The sequence below is a fragment of the Neomonachus schauinslandi genome, chromosome 1 (assembly GCF_002201575.2).
Source record: "Neomonachus schauinslandi chromosome 1, ASM220157v2, whole genome shotgun sequence".
NCBI classification, from domain to species: domain Eukaryota; kingdom Metazoa; phylum Chordata; class Mammalia; order Carnivora; family Phocidae; genus Neomonachus; species Neomonachus schauinslandi.
In genome coordinates, this window is record NC_058403.1 from 68445569 (window position 1) to 68471388 (window position 25820).

The 25820-nt window shown below is 48.5% G+C and overlaps 1 protein-coding gene across 1 annotated transcript in view; it reads right to left on the minus strand.

Annotated features, from left to right (window-relative positions):
* SLC12A8 (solute carrier family 12 member 8) overlaps positions 1-25820 on the minus strand; it is a 116092-nt gene that overhangs the window by 35560 nt on the left and 54712 nt on the right. Inside the window, exons 5-7 of the mRNA XM_044920507.1 lie at positions 18864-18977; positions 4992-5079; positions 3406-3493 (exon numbers count right to left, since the gene is read on the minus strand). Of these exons, the coding sequence (XP_044776442.1) occupies positions 3406-3493; positions 4992-5079; positions 18864-18977 (290 nt within the window). The remainder of the gene's footprint in view (positions 1-3405; positions 3494-4991; positions 5080-18863; positions 18978-25820) is intronic.

Consider the following 25820-nt stretch of genomic DNA (forward strand, 5'->3'; position numbering starts at 1 on the left):
GGACAGCCAGGCTGGGCTGGATGGGCAAGGCTGAGCAGCTTCCTCCTTCACCAGCTGCCAACCCTGCCCCCTGACGCCCCCACCCTCCACCGTGGGTGCTCCAGGTCCCTCCTGAACACCTGAAACCATGACTGTCAAATCTAAGAATGATTAGAGTTTACTTGGTGGGATACCTCCTTTTTAACAACGATGCTTTGGGGGTACTTTTCCTACTTAGTTTGTTCTTATTTTGCTGATTGGCAAGCAAATTTGCTGGTTGGCAAGCTCCAGGCTTCCTAAAGTATTTGGTCTTTTTGATGTTTAATAAATTTCTTTTTTTCCTGGACTGTATACAAGTTTACTCCAAAACAGTTATTTAATCTATTTAGTTTTACCTCTGCTAATACCTGTTCTTCATACAATTCCTCTTTCTATAACTGAATAATATTGGGATTGACTTTTTTTTTCCTATCCAGTTAAATACGGTGGATTTGTAGGAAAAAAAATATGTCCTACCTATAAGGTTATCCCCATTAAGGAGGGTTCAGAGGAGGCAATATTTAATAAGCACCTACTGTGTACCAAGTATTGTGCTTTACATAGATTACCTCAGAGCCACCACAACGTACTAAAGACTTTTGAAAAGGTGTAACACTACATGGCAGCTTGTTGGCTCTGTCAGTAGAGCAGGCAACCCTTGATCAGGAGGTTGTGAGTTCAAGCCCTGTGTTGGGCGTGGAGCCTACTTAAAAAAAAAAAGAAAAGAAAAAAAAGCATAACACTATGGAGACTGGCACCCAAGAACCAGGCAAAAGTTTTTGTGGGGTAGGAATATAAAGCAAAAAAGAAACTTCTTAGAGAAACCGTAGGCTGGGAAGACAAATCATTAGAAATAGATCTGAGAAGCTGCGGAAACCAAAAAAGAAACAGATGAACCGACCAGCTTGCAGGCCAGTGGAAAGGAATTCAGGGCAGCCAGCAGCCACTGAAGATAAGCGTCCTGGCAGAAAGCACCCGACAGAAAGACCGAGAAGTGCACGGCGGAGCTTCCTGAGAGCCAGCACCAAGGGGAGCGTCCTGGAGGCCTGCTTGGTCTCTGCCCCAGGGTGAGACCCTCAGGACACACAGACCAGACTGAGGAGGCCTCGCTTCCTCAGGGCCCAGGAGAGCTCAGAGATGGGCTGGCTCAGAACCCAGGCCACAGCTAAGACGTGCAGCGGCGATACAGTGATCCCGAGGGTGGTCAGCCCTGTCGAGGGACCACGGAGGAGACCGTGCGCGTACCTTGTTGCACCACCCCCGTCCCCAGGCGCTGCTAGTGAAACCTTCCGCCGCCCGGCTCGCGGCTGAGTACAGACCTGCTACTGCAGCCGAGTCCATCCCAAGGAGGGACGTCAGAGAGCAAAAAGGGAGGGCAGCCAAGGTTGGAGGCTTCGGCGGCGGCGGGGAGGGGGGGGGGCATAAATCCTGTGCAGTCCCCTTTGCAGGGGGGAGCCCGGGGGGCAGCAGCTCAGCACAGTGCCCCTTTCTGGAGTTGCCCTGGTGGGTTCTTCCACTGTATACTTACGTGCTGTACCAGCCCCTGTTTGCTACTGAGAACCAAGAGCAGTATCTTTCCTGACTTGACAGCCTTTACAACCGCCTCTTCTAGGAAACGGTCCATTCCCCTCCAAAGCCCGAACCCTCCACCTCTCCGCCTGGTGTACACACAATGGCACTCCCACACATTAGTGCCCAGCGTGGTTTAGCAGGTGCCCCCACCGGCTAAATGTTCGCCTACCTGTTTCAACGCCTAGGACAGGTGGCATTCCAAACAAGCTTCCGCCAGCTCAGGTGGCTATTATTAGTGGTGGAATTTCCACCCACAAAGGCTTTCCCGAGCTGTCCGTGGAGATGTTTTTACTCTCCTGTGGTGGCCTTCCTTGGATACAGGCTGCCTCCCCTCCCGTATACCTGTTCTTAGTTCTCTCTGCAAAGGAGGGGAAGGAGGGGAGAGAGGAGCCCCAGACCAAGGCATAATTTGCCTTGTTCCATCCAGATCAGAGCCTCGAATGGCTGAAAGGACCTCTGTGAGGGAATCTACTAGAAAGGAACCCGCTTTAGAGGCAGGCTGAGCTAGCTAGCCACTGGCAAGTTGCAGACCACAGCAGGCAGACCCCCTGGTCAAAGCATCAGCTGTTCCCCGAGGCCTTTAATTCCTCTGACGCAGCCAAGCTTTTCATTCCACGATTAGAGAAAAGGCCCGTGGGAGATGAAACTCAAGATGGAAGCTTGCATGAGGTATAAATGAGGGCCGCAGATTCCTTCCCTGAGAGGAGGTGTCTCGCTGGGGGTCTAAGACCTTGGTCCCGGGAAGGGGGTGGAGAGAGTGCCCTCACCACCTGAGCTGCTCCCCCTTTCAAAACCTGCTTTCAGAGTCAAGACCCCTGAAAACATAGATCATCTTTACATTGTTACCTACATATCTTAAAAAGAAACCTGTGCTAATGTGGAAACCAAGCCCAAATGTAGCTCTAAAAAGAGAGTTCAGAGTTTCCTGCCCCAGGCTGCCCCAGTCAGTGGTCCTCTGTGAAGATCAGCAAGGTGGCTTTGCAAAGCCTCACACCGAGAGAAAGTGCTACTTTCTCCCAAAATCTGAGCAGAAACACTCGGGAGTTAACTAGGAAAACTTTCCTAGCCTTCTACATTTCTCTGATAAATGACAGGAATCTCAGGGTCCACTCTTCCTCCAAGAACTTAAGGGAAGGTAGGAGTTTTGGGGGATTTCCAAAAAAGCATCTGGGAATCTTATTCTCCTAGGTTCTAGAGATGCCAAATGAGTGTCCTTCACTGTCACCTGACCTCCAGCCTGTTAAAGGGCAGCTGTGGAATGTGAGGAATTTGCTAATCGGCTTCTGGCAGGGTCCACTGCTCTAGAAACAAAGGTGTTACAGCCAGATCAACCCCAGCCCACTCCTGGGGAGAGCCCATCGAGTCAAGGTCTGCAGAGGGCAGGGTGGGCTTCCCCCTGTCACTGGGCCTCCTCCAACTCCCTCCACTTTGCTGCCTCCTTCCCACCCCTCGGCCTCCTCCTTTACTTGCTTCCAGTGAGCAGCCCTTTCTGCTCATGGTGGAAGGTGAGGCTAGTGGCAAAAATGAAGGGCCAACTGGTTGAGCTAGGGGTTTGCGCTCAGGGCATTCTTTGTTTCTGTCCTGATTTTTGACATGAAGAGATACTTTTGTTCCTCTTATTTAGTCCCCTGACCCATAAGAAAAACCTGTACCTTTTCCATATTTTTGCCCCCCCCCAGCCCCCACTTCAGTCCTGGCCCAAGCCTCTCTGGATTCCCAGACAGGACTGCAGGGGGCGGGGGGCAGCTATTAGTAGATGGGAGCAAACGAAAGACGCAGCAGACTGAGCTGGTCGGCAGAGCAGGACTCACCCACCTTTTCTGCTATCAGGAAGTCATAGCGAAGGGCCTCTCGGGTGCAGGCAGCGCCCAGCAGGAAGACGAATACAAGGTACAGAAACCACCTGCAAAAACCCCAAGAGTGGAGCAGAGCTTACACCCCCCCCCGACTTCAGCCAAGCACATCCCAACCCACCGCACTCAGCCCCCCGGGTTCCCGCGGGGACCAGTCTCAGAAGGAAAGAGGCCAGTCAGGAAGCCTCTCTGGCTTGTCTGAGGGGGCTCCCAGCACTATTTCCCCTCTAGCATATCTCTTGCCAAAGAATGTATGATTGTTTTGTCTCTTTGTTACATTAAAGAAGAAAGATGCACTGAGGGTGTTGGGAGTGGGGAACAGGAGGCCCCTCTGGCCTCCAGGTTGCCTGGACTCAGGCAGGGGTGACCGGCAACCCCACAGCCCCCCTTTGCACCCCTGCAGACTTCTTAGTCCCACCGTTCCTTGGATCCCAGATGACAGAGAGCTGGGCCCAGTGTGAAAAGGGCAGCGGTGACCTGGCTCTGCCCCAGATGCCCTGTGACCTTGAAGAAGTCACATGATCCCCGCGGCCTCATTCCCATCTGGGCAGTGAAAGGACGGGCCAAAGGTCCGTCCCGGGACCTCCCAGCTCTGACCCCAAAATGAGGCAGGGCTCTTTCTTCTCTGTCCTTCCCAACACCCGAGCGTGCTCTGTGGCCTTCATTCTCTTGCCAGCATGCAGCCCTACTTAACACACATCGGACTGGTGCTGTGTGCCCGACGCAGTAGGGCCGCTCTAATAAGCCGAGAGCAAATTCAGCGTTTATGAAACGCACATAGTCGTATTTCGAAGTACCACACTTAAAGTAACACAGGCACTTTTCACTTCTCAAGTCATCGGCACATGTACGCCTCTCACATCCACCCAGTGAAGGCAGAGAAGCTTCTTCCTGGGGCACACAGAGTAAAACAGAAGACTCTGGAAGGTCAGAAGCAGCTCCAAGGCCACTCAGTCTGCTCGTGTAGGTGGCGCGGTGGGAACTAAAACCCTGAGAGCCTTGGGGTGGTGCCGGGGAGGCGAGCTGAGGGGAGGACAGCCTGCCACGTGTCTTTACACACAGTGGCTGCGCCACAGTCTCTGGGGTACACATGTTCCCATTATCCCCATTTTATGAGAAAGGAAACAGAGGCTCAGAGAGCTAAGTACATTGTTCAGCATATCACCCAGCCCCCCAGCAGCAGAGCTAGGGTAGAAACCCCAACCTGACGGCAGAACTCTTCACCTTTCTGTTCCTCCCAACAATCCTGGAAAGTCAATGGTTAAAAAATCCCCAAGTTCAAAATGGAAGTGGGGGAGGGAGGAGGGGCAGGAGGCTGAGGAGAAAGGAAAGAAAGGATTCATCCTCCTCCTCCTGCATTCCCAGGCAGGGGGTCTGAACCCACCAGACGTGAATTTTCCAGCCGGCTGAGTGTTAAAAGGAGAATTGGAATATGAAATAGATTGGCCACAGTTGGGGCACTCTCAGAACAAAAGGGGCAATCCCCTCTTTTGCCTCGGGTTTTCTCTCCTTCTCTCCAGTGGATTGCCACCAGGGGAACTTACTTACGAGATGCCAACAGCTGCTAGGGAGCCCAGGGGGATGCTGGCAGGGGGCTCCCGGAGGTCACCCCCCATGTTGAAACCGGCCATGACTCCTGAAAGACACCCAGACAGGGGAGAGGGGTGAGCAGTGCACTCCACTCCATGAATCACCTTCCCCTCGTCAGGGCCCTCTCCTGGAAGCTATCCCACGGCAAGCCCTTCCATCTGCAGTTCTGGCAACTGAGTTTCTCAATCTCCCCTGGCAACTGGGGAGGCATCCGTGGGGCATGAAAGGGACCTTTGTGGATTGGATGATGCTTGGGAGGAAAGCCCTGCTGGCTACAAAAGCATCTTGTGGCCCAGTGCAAAGTAATGAGGGTGAGTGAGACATCTGGCAGGCTGCACAAAGGTCCTGTGGCCACATACTGAGCTCTGCCACCCCCTTCTCCCCCAACTCCCTGGGGAGGCTCAGCCTTAGCAAAGCACCTGCTGCCCCCTCCTCCACTCAGCTCCTTGCCTCTGCTGCCCACTGACTGCACTGGGGTTTAGGTGTCCTGGGAGCAGGTCCCATCCAATAGCCAGGGCCAGAGACCAAAGGGCTCTAAACAAGTTCCAAAGAACCATCGTGATGCTACCAACACTGAGTCCCAAGCTCCTCTTCATCATTGCCTCTATTCCCCACGAACACTTGTGAAAAGTCATAATTAGTCAAGATGGGGAGGGAGGACACCACGTGGGATGGTGACAGGGGTCATCACCTCTGTCCGTATTCACCCACAGAAGAAACCAATAAGACAATATGTTCTGAACATCAAAAGCGGGTCCAGCCCACAGGTGCTCTACAGCCCTGGTCAGGAAGGTCTCACAGAGGGGCGGGTGCATCTCAAATGTGGCCTTGTGAGAAGATTTACATAGGCTTAGAGAGAGAGATGGGTCTAATGCCATCATTATGGGTTGAACACCTTCAACCTGACAGTGCCTGGGCTAATGCTTTCCATGCATTTTTTTATCTTGTTCAATCCTTACAACAACCACATCAGAAAAGCAGAATTATTTCCCCTATTTTACAGAAAAGGAAACTAGTATTCAGAGAGGTTAATTAAAGTGGCCTAAGGTCACACATTTACTAAGTGGGAAAGGTAGGCTTCAACCCCAGTCTGTCTGACTCTGAAAATTCTGTTCCAACCAGCCCTGCTAAAACGCTTGCAGAAGCGCAGGTAAAATGGGGGTGAAGTGAAGATGTGGAGACAGAGAGTTAACGGGGGCCTATTTCCAAGGGTGCCTTGAATGGGGGACCAGCACTGGGACCTGCACACGCATTGACCAGCAATTCCACTCCTGGGACTTCCACCTCAGTGAACAGTCAAGGATATGAGTAAAGTGTAGCCAAAAATGTTTATAAAAATGCTTGTCTATACTAGTGAAAACGAGAAACAACCTAATATCTACAAGTAGGGGATTGGCTACATAAGCGATGATACATCTTTCACTAAATACCAGGGCTCGGCATTGTCGGAGATATGTTGTGACACAGAAAGATATTTAAAAAGCTATTGTTTCATTTTCAGATACATATTATAAAACAGAACATGTGGTATGATCCCACTGTTGTAAAAAAAAAAAAAAAAAAGACAACAGACAAATGTATGCATGGCGGGGGGAAGGAACCGGGACATATTTTAAAATGCTAAACATTTTCAAATGTGTTGGTGATGGAAAAACAGATCATTTTTCATTTTCTTGCTTAGATTTATTGTCCCAATTTTCTACAGTGATTGTTTTGAAATGGGGGCTTCTTAAAGGGCTTTTTGTTTAAAATGCCACATTAGGCATCTTCTCTTTCCTCTTGTTTCCCTTCTTCCCAAGATCCTATTAAAGGGTAGGAAGGGGGAAATGCATCCATGCCTATAAGCAAAGAGGGTTGGGACGGGGAGCCGTGAGTAGAAGAAAGGTTGCTACAGATGTCTGGCACATAGAGAATGGAGAAAATGACCCAGCGTGAAAGGGAAGGAAAGGAAAGCCTTAGAAAACTTCTCTAGAGGATCTGGATAAACCCAAGGAAAACCAGGGCTGCTAGTGTAGATGTTTGCACCCCAACGAAGCCCTCCTCAAGGACTGGCCGTACTCACAAATGAGCCACAGTCAAGTCCCCTTCAGGGATGCAGACCTACACACACTACAGCCAGGAAGCCATGCCAGCAACCCAAGATTGCCAGGGGTGTGATGAAAACCAGCAACGAATGCATGCATGATAAAAATAGAACAACCTGGGCTGGAAGGAACATATAAATCAGAACACAGATGAGAATTTTGAAGAAAATACAATTAGTAGCTCCAGACACATCCAAGAAGAATATTCTCTCTATAAAGCAAGGTGCCAGGAAAACAAAAATAATCCAAGAACAAAAAAGAACTTTTGGAAATTACAAACATGATCACTAAAATTAAAAATGCAATAGAAGATCTGAAAGATAAAGTTAAGTGAGTATCCCAGAATTGAGAACAGAAAGATAAAGGGGTACGAAACTGAGCAAAGCCTGGGAGAAACAGAGGGGCTATCTCAGAGTTACAGCATCCAACTAACGGGAGGTCCAAAAAGAGAGAACAGAGAAAACCAAAGAAATAACCAGATAAATTAACCAGAACTAAATAATAAATAACCGGAAATAAATGTCTCCAAACTGAAGAAGACACAAGTCTTTAGGTTGAAATATCCCATAGAATAGACAGCACAAAGAACAAAATTTAAAAAGCCCATACCTAAATGTAGCATTGTGCAATTTCAGGAAAAATCCTAAATATTTCCAAAGGTAAAAAACTGAACACTTATAAAGGAACAAAAATTAGACTTCTCTTTGGCAACAGTGAATGCTAGGAAACAATGGAGTGCCGATTTTAAAATTCTGAGGAAAAATTATTTGAAACTACAATTTTAGCCAGATTACCAATTAAGTGAAAGCAAAGTTACATAGACAAGGGCTCAAAAAATTTACCTCCACATATCATTTCTTTTTTTTTTTAAGATTTTATTTATTTATTTGACAGAGAGAGACACAGCGAGAGAGGGAACACAAGCAGGGGGAGTGGGAGAGGGAGAAGCAGGCTCCCCGCAGAGCAGGGAGCCCGATGTGGGGCTCGATCCCAGGACCCTGGGATCATGACCTGAGCCGAAGGCAGACGCTTAACGACTGAGCCACCCAGGCGCCCTCCACATATCATTTCTGAGGAAGCTACTAAAGCATGTACTCCAGCAAAATGAAGGAGGAAAACACGAGATGGGAGAAAAGAGTGGTGATGACTCAGGGATGGAGTAAAGTCCCAGAACCACTGTCACTGCGTAGAAACCAGCAGGGACTGAGGCAGAAGGCTGGCGGCCCCAGGAGGCGTGCCTCTGGATAGGAACTGGATTCAACCCAGTGAACAGTATGAGTAACAGACTGAATGATTTTAAAGACATGCTAAACTGCATGTCTTGGCAACAAGAGAAAAGCAAGTTTATTGAAACTCCAGGAAAAGTGAAAAAGAAAGTCAATGTCTAAATATGACTCAAACTAAAATGTCATGACATGATTTTACATAACTAATGGAATATAAGAAAAAGTAACCCATTTGACCATGATATGAGGAACATTCTCTCCTAAATGGCACAAAGACTGCATCAGAATCAAAGCAAAAGAAATGGAATTCTAGCTACTACTTCACTCTTCACCAAATGACAGCTACCTGGTCATAACAGTGTACATGTTTACTGTTTGTTTTTTTTTTTAACTTCTAAAAATTGACTATAGACAAAGCACAGAGGACATAACTCTAGTTATAAAATAGAATATGAATATCATCTACCTCAACAATGTAGAGGTGAAGCTGGTATTAGGAACCAATACTAAAAAAAAAAAAGAAGAAGAAGAAGAAGAAGAAGAAGTAGAGGGAATGTAAAAAGCACTAATATCTTCATTTTAGTAGTGCTGAAAAACAAAAATATTAGTCCCATGACCTTTCACTCAGGTCTGGATTGGCCCTTACAAGCTTCAATTAGTTAAATAAGAAAACCTGAAAGATGATTCTAATAATGCCTTTCAAACTAGCCATTACATTTGGAAAGTAGGTAAAGAAAAGTCTAGTGAATATATACCAGTTGCAATAAATTTTAAACTAATTCTAAACTTCTTCTGTATCTTGTTATCATAAAGGAGAATTTCTAAGTGTTTGCTAAAAAGAGCAAAGAAATTTCCAAGAATATTGAGCAGTTTGTCTTTGAAGTTATAAAGATTGTTAACTTATAAACTTAAGATAAAAAAACTTTAATAGATTTGAGTGTGTGTGTGTGTGTGTGTGTGTGTGTGTATGAAACTGCTTGTTCACTGAAAGTTGTAGCTACAGTTTTCGTGGCATTTTGCCTACTCACCTGCTAATTGTCAACTCGTTATGGCTTCTCTCATATTGTTCTAAAACGCAAATATAGAAGGATTGTGTAGATTCCTCCCAACTAGGGATTCCCTTAAGATAACTGAAGTATTCCTTGTAAAAATATTTTACACATAAAATAAATATGACTCTAATACATTAATCTTAAAACACAACACTGAATTTCAATTTCCCACACCAATAATAAAGAGTGAAGGGATGTAGCTCAAAACTGATAAAATAACAGAGATCTAAGAATATTATTTAAAATTAAAAAGGTAACAACAACAAAAAAGCAATGCAACTATCAAAAATTAGGAAGCGGATGGAGGAGCATGTAAGTAAGTGAAACTCCATTTCCTAACATGGAGTCAATAGTTTATGTCTTTCATTAATCAAGTTACAGGTTCAAGCCTATTGCTTGGTAATCTACAGCTAGCTCCCAAAGTGCTAAAAATGATTAAAAGCGGTTGCCCCAATAGGCTATCTGGGGTTGCGATGGGTGGGGTGGGAGACTACTGCTTTCAATCATAAACACTTCTGTAGGATTTTCTTTTTTGTCATGTGCAGAACTTATCTGAATCACAAAAGGATGCCCAGGACCTGCCTCACTCTGACCAGTGTTCCTAGGACCCAATCCTGTCACTGAGGCTCTGTTCAAAGGCTAGGGCTTCATTGCTCGCTCCCAGAACTATCTGGTGCCAAGGGCATCCCTGGCCAAATCTCCACATTCACCTGATTCCCAGACCCCACTAACTTCATCCACTAACAGCAGCCCTTCCTGGACCTCCTAAATTCTGACCCCCTGCAAAGGTTCCCACCTGTCACCACATTTACTGGTACCTCACCTGGCTGGCCACATTCCTTCCCACCATTGACAACAGCCTCATTCTGCAACCCCCTCCACTCCCCTAGCAATTTTATGCCCATTCATTCAGCTTTGTGAGATTACATACTGCTAATTACTCTTTGCCATTTTAGTACCTCCTATAGTTCGTCACATAGATGCACATTTGTGCACCTTCCATCAGATCATTTACAAAGACCCACGAGAACTGCACTGGTATATATGCTCTGTCTAGGAAAGTGATTGATTAATCCTAACTGCTTCCTGCTTGCAAACAGGTTCTGCATCCGTAACAAAAGCCCTTTTCTTCTCCCACGAATCCCTCACACAGTCGACAACACAACCTTTGATCACAGGGTCTGCTAGCTGGCCTGGTGTGGGGTGCACTGGGATCCTGGTCAGTGGGAGCAGAGACAACAGACACGGGCAAGGCCACCCTCAGGAATGGGCCAGACCCAGACAGCCAGGAAGTTGGCTTTGTTGGCCCTGTTCTTTGACAAAACAGAGAAGCCAGAAGGGAGGTAGTCAGTACCACCAACACAATGCACCAAAGCCAGGGAAATGCCTGCTAGGCGGGGCATTCCTGTTAGGCTAACGTGGGCAGACTGATGTGGGTGTTCTGTGCGCACCTGTTAGATTGGTTTGCACACTGAGACTGTCGCTTGCAGAATTTCGCCCTTGTGTGACTACATGATTCCCGAGCAGATGATCACCAGTTTTGGTGAATTAGAAATTTCTTGCTTGTCAGTTGGATCTAGAAAAATTATTTTGATTTAGTAATTCTTTATGCACGCTTGTCAAGTATTACAGAGATTCTCTAGTTTGGCTTTCCATCTGCTTCTGGTGCCATTTTAAGATATTATCGTTAATGGTAGAGCTGGATTTAGTGGGTGTAATATAACAAATACTATTTCTCAGAGCATTAGTATCCAGATGTTTTACAGGTATTAAAAAAAAAAAGCTTGGGAAAATCTTGATTAAACAAGATTAGAGAGGTGTTTACTGCTGGACTTATCAGTGCCTACAATATGCTAATTTCATTGTCCACTCTAAGAAAAGAAATGTAACACACAGTGTTTCCCAAAATTTATTTAACAATATTACACTTTTTTTTAAAAATAAAAAACTTTATTCATTACTAGTGATTAAGGGAACACAGTTTGGGAAACACTGTGTCCGTTTTATAATTACTATTTAATCTTTATGCTTTTCTTGGGAGGCTTCCTAAAATCGCTTAAAATGGCTACTTAGAATAACAATTCTTAAAGCTGGAAGGTGTCCTAGAGGTCATCTACTCCAACCTCTTATTTTACAGATGAGGAAAACGAGGCCCAAAAAGAAGTGATTTTGCCCAAGTTTCATCAAGTCCCCTGATCTCAAATCAGTGTTCTTTCCGCTATGTCACAGAGTTTCTTGGTTTCTAACACCCATACTTTTCTCGGATTTCCTTTTATAACAGAGAAACTGTATGATTCATTTGGGGTTACTCCACCATGAGAAGGCTGAATTTATCAGTTATGATCAGCACTTGACACACTGGTTTACCCGCAGGTACTTTCATCATCAGTTCCAAATCACTAGTCTGTGCCTCTCCAGGGTATTTCCCCTCCTCGTAGGTCTTAAACTTCCAGTTCCAGGAAGCAGTTAATCGCTTTGCCTGAAACCACATTTCTCTCTGCATCAGGATGACAATATAGTCCATGCATTGTTACCACGTGACTTCGGTAAACAGCTTCCTTCATATGGTTAAGTCTTCTGACTTGGTTTTCTACCCTAGTTCCGCAGCCTTTTAGCAGATGCTTACTGTCTCGGCTTTTATATATATGTAACATGGCGTCGGCCAGCACCTTGCCCGCTTAGGTTTATGGGGCTAAACTGCCAGCGCCACCCATAGTCTCCTGGGCACTGACATTATGCCTCCAGTTTGGGTGGGTGGCACCAGGTGAACAGGGCTTTGGGCCTGGTGCCACATTGCCAAGGTCAGACCTAACAACAGGCAGAGATGGCCGGGAGAGAAACCCATCCCCTCTACATCTCAACAATACGCCTGCGGTTAAAAGAACCAGTATCAATGTCAAGTAACCACTTGCTTACAACATTTGCGAGACTGTGGCCGTGTCCTTCTGCCCCCAGTCAACCCCCGCTCACACAGATCAAAGCCTTCACTTGCTGCATATCATCACAATCCCACTTCCTACCCTATTTTCCTCTTTGTTGCTGAAAATGAGAATTAGAAAGGGGGTAAAAAAGCCTACTAGTTTTTCTAGGCTTTTTTGGTTTCTGTTAGCTGTTCATTAAAGGACTACTTACTCTTTCTCAAGGAGCTCCCAAGCTTCCTCCTGGGAGCTTTTCAATCCACATCTGTGTCCTTAGAAACCTTTAATTTTCTCCTCCAGCTCTACCTTAATTGTTTCTCTGCTGCCTATTTCCTCTCTTCTTTGAAGTTCATGAGTTTATTCTTTTTCTTTATCATGAAGGCAGAATATCCACGCACTAAAGTTCCCACACCTTGTCTGTTGCCTTTTGTGCTGAAGGAAGCAGTCTGCTACTGTTTGGGGGTAGTGTGGCTCTGAGCCTCGGGCTCCTCATCTGCAAACGGGGATCAGACGCTTTACCTGGCGGGGCTGTTGTAAAGTTAGGAGGAACGGCGCCTGGCACCTAGTAGGTGCTGAATAAATGTCCACGCAGGAAAGACGGGCTCCCCTCCTCACTTGGAAATCCCTTGGGTTCCTAAGGACCCTGGCCGTCCCTCCTTACCTCCCACCTGATTCCCAAACCCACTCCCTCCGCACACCTGGCTTATTGGCTGGTTTGTTTAGCGGCTCCCGCAGGAAGCTTTCCTCTCCTCTTGGCTTCTATTCTTGGAGGCAGAACTTGTCAGGCCCCACCCTCTCCATGCCTGAGAGACTCTGCTGAGACACATGGTGTCTCCCGGAACACTGAAACGCCAGGATTCAGGCAAGCCTCGCTGGCCTTGCTGGCAGCTCCCCAGGCCTGTGCATTCTCCCTTCCGGCATCCTCTACAAAGTAATGGGAAGCAGTGCGGTTCACCACTTACTGTCCGGCTGACCTCTCTGTGTTGTTGTTCCCTCATCTGTAAAATGCAATAATAACCGAACCCATGGAAGGATCCAAGTTCTCTGGGATCTGACACTTTAAAAACAATACAGACTTATGAATATGAAATTAAGAACAGGGCCTTAGCAGGAGCTCCCGCAAGGGAGGGACCCCTCAGCCTGGGCTTCATTACCATCATGCTAAGTCTGCGCCTCATTGGAGCAGAGGGGCTGTGTGGTGAGGCCGAAGTGAGAGACCGAGTGTAAAGTGCTCAGCACGGCGCCACGCATAGTGGGCTGTTGTAATACTAATGATTAGTATAGATACTTATAATAATTCTGATGAAATTATAAGTTAATTCGATAAATAGAATTATAAAAATAAACACGTATAATAATTATAAAGCTTCCTTTTCTCGTGTTCCTGCTCATAAGAATGCAGTGGGGTGAGCCCCAGCTTCAGCCTGCCCTTACTTGAGGCTCTCTCCTCCTTAAACCTGGGAACCCCATTCTCAGTGAATTTCCATCTCCTACTTCTTCCCTGTATTGTGGTCCCTGATCCCTGGAGTGGCCGTGTGTGTGTGTGTGTGTGTGTGTGTGTGTGTGACAGAGACAGAGAGAGAGAGAAACAGAGGGAGAGAGAGAATCCCGTGGGCACCGAGGTTGGTCTTTCAGGGCAAGTTTGGCAGTGTAGCTTGGAGAAGGAAAGCACTTTAAGAAACAAAGCAAATGCAGAATCTCCTCCAAGGCCCCAGCCCCACCCTGTAGCCACCACCACAGGGTGTCACAGGGTGTGGCCGACTGCAGGGAGAAGGACAGAGGGACAGGCCTCATAAATCCAGAGACGCCACTGAAACCTAGTTAGTTTTCAACTGATCCTTACAGGAATTGTCCTACCCTTGAGGTAAAATATCTAAGTAACTAAAATAATATGTCTCTGACTGGAGGTGGGGACAGAGTGGGGGGGGACTTGTGTTTGTTCTTCCAAACTCCTCTCCCCTCTCCACAGCGTGGAGGTTCTCTTGTTCCAGAAGAGGATGGTGTTGGAGGGAGCCCCGGCCATGACTCACTCAGAGCTAATCCTTGGCAAATCCATCACCATGGAAACTGCCAATCATCCATGCTTTTCATAGCTTAACAGAACATCTGCCAGGGGAAGCCAAGTGATACAAATTGTTCGTCCTGCCTACCGTGTTTACACTGGGGCCCCTGGCAAACAGAGAGCGAGCCAGGGAGGCAATGCTCCATAGCAGACTGGTGGCCCAACCCCGGTCACTAATTAGCTGGGTAACCTTTAGCAATCCTTCATAAGTCTCTCTGTGCTCCTCCTTCCCCAGGTGCTCACATAAAGGGTCAGTGATTCTCAACCTGGTTGGGCCAAGGGGTGGTGGGAGGACCGGGAAGCGTATCTCCTAACAGGGGTGCGGTAAAAAAAAAAAAAGCTTGTGTAGTTTCTTCAATATTATAATTTTATATTTGGAATTTTATAAAATAAGATTTTCATAATTTAAGCTATAGAATATAAAACTTGATTAATATTCTTAGGTAGCAATCTGTCCCAAAGGAAGGACAAGTACACCCTTCTCTGGTCCAGGGGGTGCATATCAGAATTTCTAGTGTAGGTGAGGATTTTAGTATCATTATCAAAAATGAATATGGGTTAAAAAGACAAAAAGTTGAGAGCTGCTGAACTTGCTGATCTCAAATGTGAGTCCCGCTCAGACTCAGGGCTACTGTGTGGCTCTTCAAACCTCAGGCTGCTAATTCCTTGCTGGAGGGAAAAATACTGAAGCGGGGCCCACCACTCTCTGCCCCCTCTCAGACCAGGCATACCCTCTCCTTCTAAGACACCGGGCCTGGAGAGGCAAAGGAGGGGAACCACGGAGCAGTGTGGAGGGGGCCCAGCAGGGTCACATTACTGACACAACCTCCTAGGGGTGCCCCCTGGAGTACTGCCAGCCAAGGAGGACCACAGCCCCCCTCCCCCCCCAGGTGTGACTGCCCACCTGGCATCTGGGCCCAGGGTTTCTTGACCTGGCCTTAGGACTCATTGCCAGGCCCAAGGAAACGCTCAGGTGGGAAGCCTCTTGAATGTGTGTTCCTCCTATGTGTGGGAGGGAGGGCTGGACAATATTTTCAAATGTTAGCTTTTTAAAAAATTCCCTCTATTTCTTTTCCCCCTTGCCTTTTCTGTCCTTTCAAGAGGAAGTTGACCTCTACTGTATTGCCTTGAGGGAGATACAAGGCAGGAGGAAGCAGAATTTGCCGGGACTCTGTTTTGGGATCTGTTTCTCCAAAGCCTGAGCACTTAGGAGATTTTAAAGAATCAAGGAGGTAGAAAAGAAGCCGCAGCATGGGGGGACCAGAATAGACTTTGGTACATAGTTTGCGGGGTCCAGTGCAAATAAAAATACAAGATCCCTTGTTCAAAAATTACTAAGAATTTTAGCAACCGTAAATCATTAAACCAAGCACGGGGCCCTTCTAAGCGTGGGACCCAGTGTGAATGCATAGGCGTGTGCCCATAAGGCTGGCCCTGGATGAGACTGTCCGCCATACTGTTACAGAAGATTGTCCCTGGAGCTGGAGGCAGGGAGAAAAGGTCGCACAGGATCGGGAACAGTGTGGACCTGGGGCCCACTCTTTGCCAGCACTGGCGGAGACCCCATACGACCCTAGAAAGGAGGGCCTGGGAAGTGCATAGACTCTAAGCACAGGGCTCCCGGGTTCAGATTTCTGGTCCTCAGAAGTGGCCCAGAAGCAGCAGAGAGCACGTATCTGAAGGGATATGCAGACAGGACAATAAGAGAGTCTGGCTCTGTGTCCAGTGATGAAAAGCCAGACATGCCTTGGGACTTGGTAAGACCCTAAGACCCTGGAACAAACTGGCAGGGCATGGTGGAGGCATGATGAACGACTCACATCAGTTTTCAGTCATCCTGGCAGAATGAAGGCTTAGAGTCAGAGACTAACCCTTTGCATTTCATAAGAATGAAAGGGATGTGCTACTTCAGGCACATCTGGATTTGTGGACCGAGAGTCTACCTGCCGCTACTGAGGCCTGGCTCCAAACTCACTTCTGTGGCCAGGGAGAGATAAGGCTTGGACCAGAGTGGTCAGGTGGCAGAAGTGGAGCAAAGTAGGAAGTATAGAAGACCCTCCTTTAAGAGGAAAAATTGACAGGACTTGGAGGGTATTGGTAAGAAAGAGGACATTATCATGAATAACTCCCCATTACTGGCATGAGCAATTGTCCGGATGGAGGTGCCCTTTCCTGAGATCAGGAGTAAGGGAGAAGAACCAGTTGGAGGATGGGTGGGTGGGATGGGCTTGGTTCTGAACATGTTGGGTCTGAGATGCCCAACAGATGATGTCATGTAAGCAACCGAGTATATGGTATGAAGCTTAGAGAAGTCTGGGCTGGAGGTACAAGTCTGAGAGTCATCAGCATTGTGAGCGGCCACCGAACAGTAGGCATGGATGAGATTCTAAAGGAAACAGTAGAGAAAGAAGAGAAGAGGGCCGAGGCGTAGCCTGAAAAACCCCCATGTTTATTGGGCAGGCAGAAGAGGATGTACCTATAAAGGCAAGTCAGAGGCGCAGGAAGCAGACAAGGAGGGCGCTCCATCATGGGAGGCAAGAGGAAAGGAGGAGGAAGTGGATGTGGCCCATTTGAATGCACTGAGAAGTTAGAGATGCTTACTGAACTGAGTAGCATGGCAGCCACGGAAGACTGGGAAGAGCCATTTCAGTGGTGAGGCCGGTTTGGACTTCCAAAAGAAGAGAGTGGACAAGTTGAACAGGAGGCAGGAAATGGAGACACAGGAGCACAGACAAAGCCCAGGTGTTTGGCAGTGAAGAGGAGTGAAAACTCACCACGGCTAGAGGCAGGAGGGCGATTCAGGAAAGCTGGTTAGGGTGATTAATGTTGTTCATTTTCTTCAGTTGCACAGCTTTACTGAGGGGTAAGTATCACATGATAAGCGGCACATGTTTAAAGTATAAGAATCTGGAATGTTTTCACATATGAATATACCTGTGAACCTATCACCATCGTCAGGAATAGAGTTTCATGCCCCGAAATTTCCTTGTCCCTCCCTCCTGCCCCCCTCACCCCTATTCCCCATCCACTGATCTGCTTTCTGTTACCATAGTTTGCATTTTCTAGAATTTTACGTAAGTGGAGTTTTACAGTTTTACCCTTTTAAAAAGGTACTCTTTTTTTGTCTGACTTCTTTCATGAAACATCATTATTTTGCGACCATCTATATTGTTGCATGTACCAAGAGCTCATTCCTTTTTATTGTTGAGTAGTTTTATATGGCATGGCTATATCCTAATTTGTTTATCTATTTGCCTGTTGACGGGTATTTGAGCTGTTTCCAGTTTGAGACGATTACAAATTAAGCTGCTTTGAACATTCATGCACAAGTCTAGATGAACACAGGTTTTCATTTCTCTGCAGTAGATAACCAGCAGTGGGAATGGCTGGGCGTATATTTAATTTTTTTTCTTTTAAGCCTACTGCACTTGGTATTCCTAGGTGGCTCCCATCCAAATACTAATCTGGCACAGCCCTGCTTAGCTTCCAAGAACAGACACATTTAGGGTGGTATGGCCACAGACTGTTCAATTTTTAAGAAATCATCGTCCTGTTTTCCAAAATGGTTGTACCATTTTACTTTCCTATCAGCAGTGTACGAGAGTTCCAATTTCTTCACATCCTTGCCAACACTTAGCATGGACAGCCTTTTAAATTTTCAATATTCTAGTAGCTTCTCCTCTTTTTCCATCCCCACCCTATTTGAGGAGAGGATAATGAGCAAGGAAACAACCACATGTAGGCAGAGGGAGGAGGGGAGGCAGAAAAGGAGATAAAATCAGCCACACTCCAGGGTATCCACACTGCGTGATCAAGAGTAAAATGCTTCCCTGAGTCTGTGCTCTGGGACAAGCCCAGTCACTAGCAAATGGTTATTTCTTACAGATATTTGGTTTACATGTTAGCTTACTACCTTCCAGGCCAGGGCCCAAAGCCTAAGACAAGAGTCCTAGAGGGACCTCAACTTTGGAACGTTCCTCCCTGGCCACTGGAGAGCCAGAAAATGGGGAAGGTGGGGTAAGGAGATTCATTCACTGCCCGCGGGACCTTGGTCTCACCCACACCCAGTACCGTGAGAAGACAATAGCATCTCTCTGTCCCCTGGGAGAAGACACACAGGTTGGGGTAGAGACAAGGGGAGTTTGGGGACCAACTTTACACTCGGTCTGGGGTGGAAGGGGTAGCTTGTCCTGCTGAGGAACCCATCCTGTTCAGCCCTAAAGAGGAATGTGTCTCTATTAACGAGGCCAACAGGTTTCAATACATAGGTATGGAGCATAAGGAAGATGAAATAATGTGGGAGGCCTTCAGGAATTATGAACAAGGAAACTCCATTAAGAGATTTTTAGTGAAAGCTAAGGCCGTCTCTAAAGTCAGACATAGATATACATCCTAGGGACACATTCAGGCCACTTATAGTACTGAGCTTCAGAAACCAAGCATCTGTACCCCTCATGTGGGAGTGGGAAGGAACCCAAATTACTATACCTGTAGCCACCGGGAAGAATACCCCAAAGACAGTGAAGAAAGATTCCCCGGGGCTGTAATCTGGCAGAGTGTTGTTCCGGAGCAGTTCCCGTGAGTAGCCCACAAAACCGTGCTCTGAAATAACACAAAGAGCAAAATGAGCCAAGTGATCAGGTAGTGATCCCAGGGTCCTGGGATCGAGCCCCACCTCGGGCTCCCTGCTCAGCACGGGGGTGGGGGGGGTGGGCGGGGAGAGGTCTGCTTCTCTGCTTCTCCCTCTCCCGCCGCCTCTGCCCCCCCCAGCTCATGCGTGTGTGCGTGTGCGAGAGCTCTCTCTCTCAAATAAATAAACAAAATCTAAAAAAAAGAAGTTAAAAAAAATGAGCTGAGTGATAAGATATAGCATGCAGGCTTCCCTGGATTACAGACCTATCTTATGTAAATTTAAATACTATAATATAGGGGCATGTGTGTGAGAGAGAGATTGAGAGAGAGAGAGAGAGGAGGAAGTCTGACTTCGTGTATCTGTATCTCTAGAGACAAGTAGATGAAATTACTTGAAGGAGAACAGTAGTTACTTCTGGGAAGGGGAGCATTTTCTTTTTTTCCTTTTCTGTTTTTCTTTCTTCTTTTCTCTTGATAGCTGAAATCTTTCATTGAGCATGTATTTATGTATTTTCCTTTGATTTAAAAATTAAGCTACTTTCCCTGTTCAAACACCTTTCCATGGGTCCCTCGTAGCTGCAGAACATAGCCCAAACTCCTTAAGATGAGAATCAAAGCCCGCGAAAACCGGGCACCGTACCCACCGCTTCCTGCTCATCCTCTGCTTTTCTCTGCCCAGCAGTCACACAGATGATTCTCCCCAAGAACACCAGTAATACCCATCCCTGTGTTTCCTGCCTTCCAGACCCTTCTCCCACTTCTCTAAGCATCAACGCCATGCTTACTTTTCAAGCCCATCTCAAATGCTACTTCCTTTGGGTTTTACCTCAACTCCTGAATCAGTATCAATTCCTTCTAAGTGCTTTCAGTACTGTGACTGGCCATATTAGGTCTTTCCCCAACTAGACTCCTCAGAGCAAGAAATCCAGGCTTACATAGCTCTGTCCCCCAGAGTCAAGCGCTGTGCTTGGTACACAAGAGGTTGGTTGCAAACACGGGTCACGTTAAGAAGAATCTTTCTCTTAGATCTTGGCTATGGGCACATCTCACATCCATGCTTTCCGTTTGACTTGTTCATAGGCTACTTTATAGCAGGAACATCTCAGATCCGATTTCTTCAAAGCATTTTAAACATTTGTACACTGACTTCAATAAAATGTTTCAGGTGGTTTCAAGCCTACTTTGCTTCTTTGTCAAAGGAGGTCACTTTGAACAGCATCTGTGGACATGTCAGTGGGCTGTGGAAGTTGAAGATCCAAGTCAAGTGTTCTTAGGCTCGGGAACACCCAGGAGAGGCTATCCAGCTGCTGCTTTTGAATCTGATCTCTGAGAAGGAATTGGTTTGTTCCTGTTAACTGTAGTCTAAGAGAAGCCAACCCTGCTCCCTTTCCCGAAACCCCCACAACCACATAGGATAGGCATTTGGCCATCACTCCAGCCAACCCCTAGAGCTGTGGTGACAGAATTTCCTGCCCAACTGTCCTCCACCTACCTCGGGGCTTAGCTTCCCCCTGAGCTTCCATCCACAAAAGAGCTCCTGCTCGCTCATGAGTCCAATGAATTGCCAGCGCTTTTCACAGCTTCCAAGATTCATAACTCAATAGGAAAAATATTGTGTAAAAAAATTAGGAAATGAAAGCTCAGTGAAGCACAAGGGACCCTGGGGAGTCCGGTCAGGACTTAAAATCACTGTCAAGTGCTTTCTTCTGCCCAAACATGGAATTTGCCCTAAGATATTAAATCCCAAGTACTGGGCAACATTTCTGAAAGGTTTGGCATCTTCACAGCTGGTCTTCCCCTCATTAACAAAAAAGCAATAATGGCTGAGTTAACTTTAGTTTATCCGCTGGCTGATCCCACTGACTGGCCTTTCTGAGGTGAAAACCCAGCCCAGCCTGCCTTGGAGCAGAGTTCGGCCAAGCTGGGATGATGCGCAGGTGTGAAAGCACATCTGAACGCAGGGCTGTGGGCATGCTGGGCAGGCTTCACCAGGCTCCACTGACCTCGGTGGTCCCCACGGCAGCTCCGACAGAGGTGGGTATTCGGTCACCAGGCCTGAGGGCTTTGCCCAGGTCCCATGGATGAGTCACTGGGAAGATTTTTCTCTCTGTCCACCCTACCAACAAGATCCACAGGTTGACAGCCTAAGTCACTTGGATCTCACGGAGGGGGCGGCTGTCAGGAGGCCTGCCTTGTCCCTTCTCTCTCTGAAAATGCAGCCCCACACCTCGCTGAGCACACGCTCACACTGACACGGTGCCGGGCCAGCCCTCTCCTTCGGCTGTGCTTCTGAATCTTTCCCAAGGAAATCATCTTAACTTCGAAAAGAACTTTAGGGACAAAAACACTGTCAATGCTTTATTTATAATGATGTAAAATGGGGAGTCTACATTTCTAACTCTGGGGGACCGAGGTCTTTTAAATGTTTAGAAAGGATTTTTGATACCACAGAAAATTGTCCACATTATGTATGATACACATGAAGCAAGGAAACCGGACACCATTTCTAGTACAAATACCAAGAAAGTTTTAATTTATACATGTAAGGAAAGAAGGAAACATACTAACTATGGATGTCTATATAATGCAATTATGAGCAATTTCTCCTTTCTTTTTTTCTTTTTACAAGTTTTCCACATTGTCGTGCTCGCTTCAGCAGCACATATACAATTTTTCCACATTGTCTTTCACAAGCAAAATCGACTTACCAACACAAAATAACATCTTTTAGAAAAACAAACAGAACATCCCAGGACTGAAAGCCTACCTTGTCTAGATCATAGTTCTATAAACAAGTTTCTTTTATTTTTTTTCTTTCCATCTATATTCTACCTGCTTCTCAAGATGATTTAAGTGATTTATGAGGAAAACCTAAGTAAGGTATGGCAGATAAAATAAGAACCAAAAGAAACAGAAAAACGAAAAGAAATGGAGAGAGAGAGAGAGAGAGAGAGAGTACCCACAGCCTCATCTCCATGAGACACAGCCCAAGGTCTCTGCATAAGGCTCTGAGGTAAGATCCTGCAACGATCACCCTCCTACTAGAATTCAAGACCTAGAGAGATCATTTGATGACTTTTTGGCCAGCCCACTCAGGCAGGGACAGACCGTAGGGCCCAACCCTCCTATGTGCCACTTTCCAGTGGATGAGAAGGAGCTCTGGAGGCTGGCATGGTGGACTTCTTCATTTCCTCTGCTCTTAACCTTCCCAGGCCCTTATGGCTTCCACCCCCTAAAAACCCCACCACCTCAGGTCCCCAGGCCTCAGCCAGCCCCCAATGAGGCTTGGCCCTTCTGGTCCTCACCCCAACTTCTTGGGCCCTGGTCTCTCTCCCACACCCCAAACCGGGTCCAGCTGAACCTTGAGCTTATGGCAGGGTGGATGCCCAGGTCAGGCACCGATGTCCCTGATGGGCTTGGACTTGCTGGCTGAGGCATAGAGTGAGGTCAGCTGCACGCATCCAGGGCACCTGCCATAGCCTCTTACAGTGGGTCTTCATGCCGGACATGCTGACGTCCAGAACAGAGGTGCTTAAGTTTTGTAGTTATGGCCCCATTGGAGAATCTGATGAAAGCTGTCCCCATGGATAGCACATTTTGCACATCATTTGGGGGTTCCAGGCCTCTGAAGCCTCTTGGAGGGGCATGCGCCCCGAGGTTCAGGACTCCCACGCTAGGCGCTGCCCCTGCACCTGAGACTTGTGCCAGCCCGGCATACCCCGACGGCGTCCCCTGCCCTGCCTGCCACCATGCCCAGCCTCGCAGTGGATGGACCGCAGCTGTGTCATACCGCTGTCCTTGCCAGGCCACGAGGAGTTTCTCTGTGCGCAGGACTGTGCAGGCTCCCCAAGGACATCACAGGGCAACCTCTCTTCCGAACATAACGATGAGCGGCCCTTTATTGAGCACCTCCTACGCACCTGTTCCTGGGCACTAAGTCCTTTACAATGTCATCCTTGATCCTCATGGCCACCCTGCAAGATCAGAGGGAGGGACACCCGGGCTCAGGAAGGTGAAGAATCTTGTCCGAGGTCACACAGCCGGACCTGCCTGTATTATGGCCACTGCCTCTCTTCCAGGAGGCTAGTCCCCAGGTCCCTGGCACTGCCCTCCCCCACAGAGGGGGCCGGCCTTGGTCCTGGGTGGGCCTGTGGCCTGTGGGACAAACTCTTCTGGGGACATCTCTGGGGGGCAGTGCCAAGGCATGCAACACAGGTCCTCATCAAGCCCAGGAGACACCCACAGAGCTCACGGCATCCCCCCCTCTCGTTCTGCAGGAGGCTGACAGGGGGCCTCCCCTGTGGCATGCCATGCACCTAGGGGTGTATGACTGGTGGAGGCTTGCAGAGCTCGGAGCAGGCAGAGCCTAGCCTGGCCTCCACATCTGTCTGAATTCAAAATTTTCCAACTATCGTGCTGTCTCTCCGTAATTCATCCCGAGCTGTTTCCCCAGAGATCCCTACCGCTTGGGTCTTTGCCCCTGCGAACCACTCAGTTCCTCTGCTGGTACGACAGGGAGACAGTATGGGGCCTTCTCAGCTGACATCTTCCAACCCTGAAAGGCCTGGGATGCCCCGTGCCTGCACCCGCCACATGTGGACGTATCTGGGTTTGACCCGAACATCTGTTTCTGTATTTACCAAAAATACTTTGGCCCCATTTGAGCCATGTGCTTTTAGGAAAAACAAACACGGGGCAGGGGTGGAGTGGGGGGACATAAGAGAGAGAAAACAAATCAAGACAAAAGCCAGGCAAGAACAGGCAGAGGGAAGATACTTAAAGGTCTGTCTGCAGAAAGGCTTGGCCTTTCTTCCCTGAATCTGGGGAACACGGCTTCTCCGGGTGTTCCACAGGGCCCACCGTCTGCTCTCAGAGAGTCCTCGTGGCACCCCACCCATCTTGCCCCGGCCAAAGGCAGTCAGCCCTGGTCACCGGTCAGGTGGCTGCCGGGAAGCTCTCTGCGGCACCTGCGGCTCCCCCCCACCACGCCCCCCGGGGTCTGCTGAAGTTACAAGAGGCAGTTGGGAAGTCATCAGCCCCCACATGTGGGTGTCAGATTGCTACTGCTGACTAACTTAGAAAGCGAGATTTCTAAAAATGACACTGGCAATGGGGTTGGGGTGGGGGCACCTTGCTGGGAGCCGAGCTCCGGGGAGGGCAGGGGCTTCCGGCGCTGGCTTTCTTCTTGGCTCGAGTCCCTCACCCCTGGACCAGCGAGACGGCCCTTTCCTGGGAATGGACAATGGGAGAGGCTGGTCCAACCAGGAATAGAAAGAGCGGAGGAAGGGCCTGGGAGAGAGGAAGGCAGGGAGGGCCCCAGAGGGCGGCGGGCTGGGGCCTGAGGGAATCACAGGAAGAGCAACTCTGCAAGGAAAAGGAAAGGAGAGGCCGAGGTTCTGGGAAGGGACACACACCAAAACAAGGCGGTGGGGGAGGGACCGGGACCAGGCCAAGAAGAGAGGAACGAGCTGAGGATCCCCAGACGAGGAGGAAGTACAGTAGGGCATGCAGCAAGGGAATCATGAACTGGGTGCCTCCCCCAGGGGCCAAACATCGTGCCGCACACACGCCCCTCCTCGGGTCCTCCAGGGTGGTGGCGCTGGAATGGTGCCCTAAGGGTCTGCCCTGCCGGGACCACTCTGGGATGTCGTGGCATGGGGACAGAGATCTGCAGCTTGAGGGAGGGAACAGGTCTGAAATGGCCTGACAAAGAGAGGTCAGTGAAAAGGGGAAGAAGGAGAGTGTCCAGGACCCATCTGGCCATTAAGTCCCCCACGGAGCTCCTGCCCAAGCAGCAACCCCTCAACTTATTCAGACACTGCCCGACCGCAGATGCCCTAAGGCGGACAAACATGGGCAGCTCACCCTGCAGGCCTCTGGCTGTTTGCATTGGCCAGTGGAGTTTTCCTTCCTCTGCACTGTGCTGTTAGCTCCTGGGAGCTGCAAAAGAGGGGGTGGGGGTGGGGGCAGTCGACCTGGGCCCAGAGAGCATGGATTTGGGAGAAGCCAGGCTCTTGTCCTCCTGCCTTGGGTGGAGCACAGGGGCCCCTTCCTGGCATGAGCATCCTGAAGATCTCTGGGGAGGAGGGGAAGGGTGGTGTCAGGAACAAGAGTCTAGACACAGGGGTGGGTGCCCTGGTTCCTGGGGGACTGAAGGTGAGTCCCTTTTCCTTTTGAAATGCAAATTCTGACTGTCAATCTGGGATGAGCCCAAGGCTCTGCACCCCTACTGAGCACCGAGGTATGGCGCAGGTGCAGGGGACCAGGTGATGCTTCAGAGCCCTCCTAATTCTGAAAGTGGCCCGGCCAGAAGCCCGTTCCTAACACTCAGCACCCAGCCTCCAGTGACACCACTGATTTCCAGCGGCAGACGTAAAATCCCGAACTGGCTTCTAGAACATGTCAGCACCAGCCCCGACCTCCCTGCTACCCCTCCCCCCTTCCCCGTGGCTGTGACACAACATGCGGAACTGGGGGATGAGCTGGCCGCCACATTTCGTGACATGCTGATGAGACCAAGCAACTGTGAATTCCAAGGACTGCCACTAGGTCTTCTGTTCTTACAGTGTCTTCGGTGCCCTCCATTCATGCAGATAATGAACCTTCAAGGTCGAAGGCACTGGCCCATTTCAACAACCGAGGGACCCAGAGCTCAGAGATGCCAGCCGGCTCCGCAAAGCCTGAGAGCGGCCGGTGGTACGGCAGCCCTCGCTAGGAGTCCAGCCGGGGCCCACACAGCGCTGAGGCCCAGCCCGCAGGGCTATCCCATTGAACTGGGTCACAACAATGCCCGTCCATTAGAGGGATGCCACA